The sequence below is a fragment of the Sinocyclocheilus grahami genome, unplaced genomic scaffold, assembly GCF_001515645.1.
Source record: "Sinocyclocheilus grahami isolate Dianchi unplaced genomic scaffold, SAMN03320097.WGS_v1.1 scaffold684.1, whole genome shotgun sequence".
Taxonomy (NCBI): domain Eukaryota; kingdom Metazoa; phylum Chordata; class Actinopteri; order Cypriniformes; family Cyprinidae; genus Sinocyclocheilus; species Sinocyclocheilus grahami.
The window spans coordinates 573,828-582,977 of record NW_015505863.1 but is presented as its reverse complement, the minus strand read 5'-3'; the positions used below and the strand labels follow the sequence as shown (position 1 = coordinate 582,977).

The 9,150-nt window shown below is 33.2% G+C and overlaps 1 protein-coding gene across 3 annotated transcripts in view; it reads right to left on the bottom strand.

Annotated features, from left to right (window-relative positions):
* Nucleotides 1-4,899: 4,899 nt before the first annotated feature.
* The window catches only part of LOC107559425 (uncharacterized), a 14,787-nt gene continuing 10,536 nt past the window's right edge, over nt 4,900-9,150 (bottom strand). The window contains exons 6-7 of one of the 3 annotated variants that reach the window (XR_001605622.1): nt 8,404-8,486; nt 5,843-5,906 (exon numbers count right to left, since the gene is read on the bottom strand). Coding sequence is in view for 1 of the 3 variants with exons in the window: in XM_016243248.1 (XP_016098734.1) it covers nt 5,523-5,906 (384 nt within the window). In the remaining 2 variants the exon portion in view is untranslated. Of the gene's footprint in view, nt 5,907-7,384; nt 7,455-8,403; nt 8,487-9,150 lie in introns of those variants that run through there. The other 2 variants (XR_001605621.1, XM_016243248.1) reach the window with 2 other exon arrangements.

The window sequence follows — 9,150 nt, the reverse complement described above, 5'->3', positions numbered from 1 at the left end:
GAATAACCTTTGTTAGCGAGTAATTGTGTAGGATATAACTATTTTCCTGCTCATCTGAACACACACGAATGTTGCAAGACAGAACCAATCGATCACAGAGAGCGTTCACTCACTGCTGACAGTGCATTCAAACAGGGCTGCTTTTCCCAAAAGTATCATAAGAAAGCATTAAAGCTTTTGGTAACGGCAGCCCTAAACAATGCTTATCAGAGGACAGAAGGACAGAGTTATTTCACAATAAACAAACTGAAATTGTAGCCTACATAGTTTGTGCAATTACAGTTATTTAAATTGAACGTTGAAATATAATATTGATCATGTTCTATTCTGTAATGTTAATAGAAACCATACACGGTCAGAATAAAAAGGTTGCATTTCATGCATGCAACAGCCGGTCACTGGCAGTCCTTTATGAAAATGAACCATGGTTTTACTAAAGTGACCATAGTTCAACTGTAGTATTTATAGATTTGAACCATGTGTAAACAAAAATATAACCTAATAAGTTACAATTAAGGCGTATTGAATGTTAAAATGTGTTTTAAACATAAAGTTAAGTGCTTATTAGTACCCATTTTACTCTTAGTAATTTAATAATTTAATACATTTCTTCATTTAAAAGTTTAGTGCAAAAGTATCGAATCGGTATCAATATCGACGATACTGCCTTGAAAAATATCGGTATCGTATCGAAAACAAAATAAGTGGTATCGCCCATCCCTAATAGTTTTACATCACAAATGGTGCAGTTTCCTAAATTAAGATGACAGTTTACTCCACTGCCCCCTATAGGTTCAACTTTAACCCAGAGATGGGCACAAATACATCAAAAAGTATTTTGTTACAAATACTTGCTCATAAAAAAATACTGGTGTGAGAACTGTATTTAATTAAAATAAAAGTAATTTTGAATTTGAGCAATCATTTGAAGTGCAAGAGACGGTGTCATTTTAGTATTGCTGGAGTTAGATATACACACAAGACAAAGAGAAGTGCTTTCCCCTCCTTGGACAACTTATAAACATGTTTTTTTTTACCCTAACACTAGACAATATATTGATTCATATTTCTTCTAATTTCTTACGTTCACTATGACACAACTGACTGTGTTTACTTAAATATCAAGCGTGCTTTATTTTTTTGATGTGTTTTTATCAGCGTGTCAAAAATTAAGCAGTCTTGCGAAACTGTATTGACGGCTCAAGCTATTTCACTGTCAACAGTAAAGATTAACTCCTAAAATGCTGATAGTTAGCTGTTAAATGGCTCTATGTAGAACTCAGAAACCCTTGTTATTAGCGACACCAGTGGCTGTGGCCAGCAATTTTTACCTCATGCTCTTGCACACACTCCATAGTAGGGCCATTCAACAGAATTGGTTAAAAGTCAGAGTTGGAAACATCTTGAAAAAAATAAAAAATTTATTTTTTGACAAATTTTGTATGTGTGAAAAATGTGTAATATCCAAGGTACACATTACAATTGTGCAGTTAATCCTCATATTGTATTTTCAGAAAGTTTTGGAATATTTTTCCACTCCCCAAATTTGTCACAACCAAAACACAATAATATATCATTTAATAAGAAGGGTTATACTGACCTATTAAGATTTTGTTTACATCTACCTTATTTATTTTTTGCTATTTTATTAAAAAAGTTTTCACAGGTCAATAACAATTTGAACAATATTTTAAGTGTAATTTATGAGATTTGTAGTATTTTGAATCCAATCTTTCCTTGTAAAGTACAAAGTTAATAACTCATTAGTTTGAATACATAAATTGAACCAAACACTATCATAACATCTTAGTTGATAATTCAATGTTTTATTTTTGACACAGCATCCCATGTTTGTGACTGCACATTTTGGTAGCAACCACATCACATTACAGAATTTTAACTCGCATACTAAAACATACAAACTAAACATTTGCATAACTGTACTAAAATATTGTTTATTTCCCCCAAATAAAGGATTATGTGTTAACTTTTGTCATTACCAAAATGATGACATGTCTGGTCGTGACTGTTTTAGATACTTTTGGGCCCTTAGATACTTAAGATGCTAATCAGCACATGGTTAGCTAGCACAGTTCTGAACAGTTAATCACACATAAAAACTAATTATTAAGGAATAACACCCAAAAAAGTGTGCTTAATTGCAGGGAAAAAATGTGTTAGGTTGTGACGTTCCTTAAAGTTACACACAGATTTTCAGACTTTTGAACACATTTACCTCAAAATGATGGGGTCTATCTACTCACCCTGTAGCTATGAGAGAGTGACACATAAATATTTCCTGATCATAAATGTAGGGGTGTGTTTAAATTCAGTCTCAGCTAAAACATTAAAACATTTTCGGTAGTGACATGAAAATGTGGGACACATTTTTTTTTTTACATAAAGTTTCATGATTTATTATAACATTTTAACATTTATATATTTTTATTAACTTTACTTAAAAAAAAGTCAAATAGAAATGAAATACAAAAATTTTTTCAATATAATTTTCATAAGTTGAAATTTAGGGGTTAGGGTTCGAGACAGCCACCTCCCAATTGAAAGTACCCAATAAAATATGATTTTATGTTAAGCTTACTAATATTTTAAATAATATTGTGGGTTTCAATAGATCATAGAAGGACCTTAGTAAAAATCTAAGATTTGAATAATTAAATGCTATTTAAATGTGTTTTTTGGTTGTGGGACACTAGTTTGCACCAATTCTGTAGAAAGGCCCAGTAATGCGAGCGAGTGACGGCCAGTGTGATTCACCGACATCATGACGACAGATGAGGTTCATCAAAATTACACTGTTATGATAGTTTCCCTTGGATTTTCTTCACATAAAAATGTATCTACAAGCTTCATCTAATTTTTTAAGTTTGTTTACATGCTGTTCACACATTGGCAATAAAAAGTGATTAATACTTGAAAATTCTTTCATAAAGCCCCTTTACAAATTTCATTTTGTCCATTGAAACAAGTAGCTAACTTTAGCTAGCAAGCTAACATCACTTGTTAGCTAGCAAGCAAAGTTCTAGAGCAGCACAGCTTTTTCTTCTGTCCTGTAATAACATTCAGTGAGCAATATCTGATAGTATAGTTTTTAGTACACACTTAGCCAGTTTGCACTGAGCATAAAAACAGCTTCTTTCATTTTCTTTTCTCCCAGTTGGAAGGTGGAACCATGAACGAGTTAAAGGGACAGTTCACCCAAAAATTTAAATTCTGTCATTAATTGTTCAACCTCATGTCGTTTCACACCTGTAAGAACTTTGTTCCTCTTCCGAACACAAATGAAGATATGTTTGATGAAATCCAAGAGCTTTTTGTCCCTCCATAGGCAGCAACGCAACTTTCACATTCAAAGCCCAGAACGGTAGGAAAGACATTGTTAAAGTATTCCATGTGGTTTAACCTCAATTTTATGAAGTGACACGAGTGATTTGATTGCACAAAAAAAACCCTCTTTACCTCTTAACTTTGAAAATATTGAGCTGCATTGTGCGTTCACGAGACATGAGTGAGTTCACGAGAGTACCACAACGCATGTGTTTGGATAATATTTTTGTGAATAAAGTGGTAAAGTATGTTTTTTTTTGCAAACAAACCACTTCATAAAATTGAGGTTAAACCACTGGAATCGCATGGAGAACTTTAAAGTAATAGTTCACCCAAAAATTAACATTTTGTCATCATTTTCTCACCCTCGTGTCATTCCAAACTTGCATAATTTTCTTTCATTTGTTCAAAGACAAAAGAAGATATTTTGAAGAATTTTGAAGAACTGAACAGTTGTTGGTCCCCATTGACATCCATAGTAGGGAAAGAAATAGTATGGAAGTCAATGAGGACCATCAACTGTTTGATTCCCAGCATTCTTGAAAATATCTTCTTTTATGTTCAACATAAGAAAGAAACTCATATAGGTTTGGAACGACATGAGGGTGAGTAAATGATGACAACATTTTCATTTTTGGGTGAACTAACCCTTTAACTATCTTTCCTACAGTTCTGGACCTTGAATGTATAAGTTGCATGGCTGGCTGTAGAGGGACAGAAAGCTCTCAGATTTCATGAAAAATATCTTCATTTGTGTTCCGAAGATGAACAAAGGCCTTACGGGAGTGGTAAGGGTGAGTAATTAACAACAGTATTGTCAACAACACAATTTTTGGGTGAACTAACCCTTTAAGACTCTGTCTATGGATCCAACAGGATGTGATTCACTTGCATCAAGCCAAAAACTGTGATAGGCTATAGTTGGTAGTACTATTAACACAGGTGAAGAAAGATATTGTATTATCTGAGAATAAAATGACCTACTTGTTGAAGTATTTCAAGTATTTCAAATATAAAATACTGTCTCTCAAAGTATTTAATTACACATTACATTAGATTTTTATTTTTTGTCCAGCAAAATATGAATGACAAAATACTCAAAAGTAATTAAATACGTATTTTAAATACATTTGATTAAAATACTGCCCGTCTCTGCATTGCCCCTACTTTGGAAGTTTTTGTCTTAGTATTGATTTATGTTGTTTTCCAGTAGAAATGTCTAAAAATTGTTAAATCAAGATACATTTACGGAAAAGCAAAATTTAGTAAGTCACAAACTAAGCATTGTTTTCTGAAAAGGTATTTGCCCATTGTGTATGAACTTAACTCAAGGGGAAACAAGTTTAATTTTCTTATCCCACTGGCAGATATTTTTTCAGATTTAACGCTTAAATAGTTCATTTTGATTGTTTTTTTTTGTTTTTTGAAAGAACTTAAAGGAATAGTTCACGCAAAAGGACAACAGAGGATGGACTTTTTCCAACGGAGAAAGCAAAATTATGGATAGATGACTCGTATTTTGGCCAGAAGCAACAGTTTAAAGTTAAAATGCATTAATGATGAATTGGTTTCTTACAAAGACATAGCTTTTTGCTTCACAATTAGTTAATTGATGGACTGGAGTCATGTAGATTATTGTGATGTTTTTATCAGCTGTAAACTCCTTCTGACCCTATACACGTCTATGATACTGACGGCACCCATTCACTGCAGAGGATCCATCGGTGAACAAGTAATGTAATGCAAAATTTCTCCAAATCTGTTCCAATGAAGAAACAAACTCATCTACATCTTGGATCTCCAGAAGTTGAGTAAATCGTCAGCACATTTTCATTTTTGGGTGAACTAATCCTTTAAAATCTAAAGTAATTTTGCTGAAGTAAATGTTTCATGATGTATGAATGTTTAGACACTTGTACCGAAAAACAAGATACTGAGCAAGAAAATCACTTTGAAGTGCAAAAACCCATCTGTGCTAACAGATCAGATAAAGTTGTTTATTGAGTTTAAGTTTTATTCTAACATGTGAAAACTCTTTAAATGTCTCCGATTCACATCAGACTCTCTCTGGTGAGGTTTGCTCATTCAGCACATGCATCCTATGGATAAATTTTGTGTTAACAGTCACTTGAATGCAGTCTTTGGTTTATGACTGATTGACATCAGCCTCTGTTGGTCTAGTCCTCAGCAAATTTACGACCACTATTGTGAGGACGCCCCTTGCTAAAGAAGTCGGTTCGGAGGAGGCGGTAGAAGTAGATGAGAATCATGATGTTCATGAGCATCATGGTTATCAGGAAGTAGAGGGCATGATCCAACGAAGAGTAGTGGTGTATTAAGTACCAGGTGAGGTAAAACTGTGCTCCAAGCCGGAAGGTCACGTAGGTCACCACATTGAACAGTTTGTTAACAGTGTAGATGAAAGAGTTGTGGGCCACCTTAGCCAGTTTGAGCAATAAACGTGTGTGTAGGAACACACTGTTCACCTCCACAAATAAAGCCACCACTGCACCTGCCACATACTGATGAGTGAACACAGCATACACGAAACACCAGATCACCTACAGGAAAACATAACAGAGATTTACAGTTAAAACAATTTGATTGATTAAATTAAGAATGGATCCTTTTAGCAGACTGTGAGGATGCAGTTATTAACATTGTAAATCTAGCAATGTTATACTCTGTGCTTTCTTAACTGGGCCTTAAATTACAGAAAACTGGTTAACACTGCTGTGTGAGTGTTTCTAATATACAGTGACAGCAAATTTAACAACTTTCTTCTGACCGACGTAATCTCACAATATTTTCTTCCTCTTTTGTAAAGTTATAGAAATGCTATTATGGTTTGTTTGTTTTTTCCTTTGGCTATTGGAGCAAATGGGAAAGCAAAAATGTTATTTCTTGAAGTTTCTGTTCACCGCTATAAAAGTTCACCAATCTGTGATGACTTTCACTTCTGAGAACCCTGGAAATGTGATTACAAGTATATTACATATATTCTGAAATGTTATATTTATCTAAATGTGCACTAATTGGCATACATTTCCAGAACAAAAATCTAAACATTGGATCAGGATCAGAATTAGAAAGAGCTTTATTGCCAGGTATGTTTACACAAATGAGGAACTTGTTTTGGTGACAGAAGCTTCCACAACGTTTTATTTTGTTGACATCTTACAATTTATATATATATATTTTTTTTTACAATTGATTTTGGATATCTGCTTTTATCACTCCATAAATCTGAAAATACAGTCAAAAGCCAATAAATGAATGAACTAATGAATGTTTTTAGGAAGAAAAATAAATAAATTAGGCAAGTGATCAATGAACAAACCTCTGTGTAAAATCATTTAGAACTGTAAAGTTTGGTGCATGTAGGTGCTACTGAAGTGGAGATTTCTGGCTAATTGCATGAGGAAAAAAGGCCTTTCAAGATAAATATTGTAATTGAACTCTACAGACACAAATAGAAACAGTGCAATAAACTAAACACTTAAAAGTGTATTTTGGATGTTTTTGTCTGTAGTGTCTTCCACCTCATTTGCTCTTGTAAATGTGTACATGTGTGAATTTGAGTAAAACTTTCCAAGTGTTTTGAACTCTGCTTCTTTTGCTTATAGAGTGTGGAATGTCTTTCCTACAGGATTGATTGTTATTATTGCACATTGTCTTATCTAACTAGAATTGCATGCTTTTTTTTCCAGTTACAAACAAGCAATTAAAATAAAAAGTACAAAGTACCAAAGGTAAATTTCCCTCAAGTATAAGTGGGAATGATGTGTAATCAATCATTGTGGCAGTCCATATACCCCACTTCAGGATTACAGCTGAGCCCACTCTAATCTACCCGTTCAAAATGAATAACTTCATTGCTCAAGAACTTTGTCCCGAATCTCAGTTTCTCTTTGGGAACAAGCTGTGACATTTTCCAGGTCTGACTAATAAGAGTTTTTATGGCTTCACCTAGCATTTTTGAAACATTTTTCATGGCCTTGTGTGATAACCTGTGTATTGACTTACCATAACATGGTGAAGTAAAAACTCCCAAGATGCTTTTGCGTAGCCACTAAAAATAATGTCACCAGCATCCTGAATGAAGTAGCCTGTTGAAGGAGATCAATGCTGAATTTATTGACCAGACAAAACCTTTAAAAATAAATTGTGTTTAGTTACAAGAGGGATTTCATTTTATATCTGTCAATTTCCAGTCCCTGTATGTGGAACAGGTTCACCATAGGGCCACTCAATCAGTGTTAAAGGTGTCATTGTTTGGTACAGTTTTTATAGAGAAGATGAATTGCTGGGAATGAATCTTTTTATTGTTATGTACTACCATTGGGGTCAATTCCTTTTTTTTCCCAGTAAGAAATTATTACTTTTATTCAGCAAAGATGCATTACATTGAGCAAAAGTGACAGAAATGTGTAACATTATAAAAATCTTCACTATTTCAAATAAATACTGTTCTTTTGAACTTTCTATTCTTCAAAGAATCCTGAAATGTATCAGTTATTAAGAATTTGGCAGCACAACTGTTTTCAACATGAATAATAAGAAATGTTTCTCGAGCACTAAATCGGCATATTAGATTGATTTCTGAAGGATCATGTGACACTGAAGACTGGAGTAATGACTGCTGAAAATTCAGCTTTTAAAAAATATGAACATAGACATCAGTTATTTTAAACCGTTTTATAGAAACATTTTTAATATGTCACAACATTACTGTTATTACTGTATTTTTGATCAATAAACTCTAACTTTATTTAAAGACTGTGAGAAAAACAGTTTTAAGATGTTAATTCTTGTCTACAATATCATTCCAATGACCTGAGTCACAGAACATCTTAAACTCTTATCAGGAGATCAGGGTTACACAGGATTGCTACATGGTTGAACATGCAGGAGAACATGAGAATCAGAAAAATAAGATGCGAGTTACATACTTCCTACTTGTGTCAAGAGTCTAGGTTAACTGTGTTGCATTGCAATGTATGCAATACTGTATGATAGTGCAATGTGTTTCTGATATCTGCTGATGTGTTTACTGACCAGAGGAGACAACGACTAGCATGTATGCTGATGGGGTGTAGGTGGAGTGGATTTCATGCACCATCACAGGATGCTGTATGACACTGTTGGGACACAGATACATGCAAACTGTTGATCATATCAACCTGAGGATCAAAATACAACAGGCATGTGCTTAGTAACTGGTACTAAAAAACACAAAAGAGAGTAAAAAAGTCCATTGCTGATCAAGATAAATAAATAAAAAATAAAAAACACCCACAGTGGTGAAACTCTTGCTTGGTTTGAGGGATGATTCATGCTATGACAATCTTTTTTTTTTAGTTAGTTGCACTCTCATTCTCTCATTCATGGCTGTCCAGCAGGTTTTTCCTGTTTCCAAGCTAAGAGATCAGTAACTGAAAGTTAAGTGCTGTTCATGAACATTCAATAACTTTTGTTTATTCTCAGACATTGCTATTAGTGCAAACTACAACAACGTCTAACAACAAACACAAGCTATTAAGATTTCAACAAAACAACTATAATATACTTTGACTCCATATGTATATATATATATTTATGAGGAATATTCTAGGGCAATTTATTAGACATTGTCAACAAATAAATAAAACATTTTAAGTACATTTATTTATATTTTAAGTATTTGTAAATATTTATATATATATATATATATATATATATATAATGAAATATATATATATATATATATATATATATATATATATATATATATAAATATATAAAAAAAATGTTAAAACAATTGTT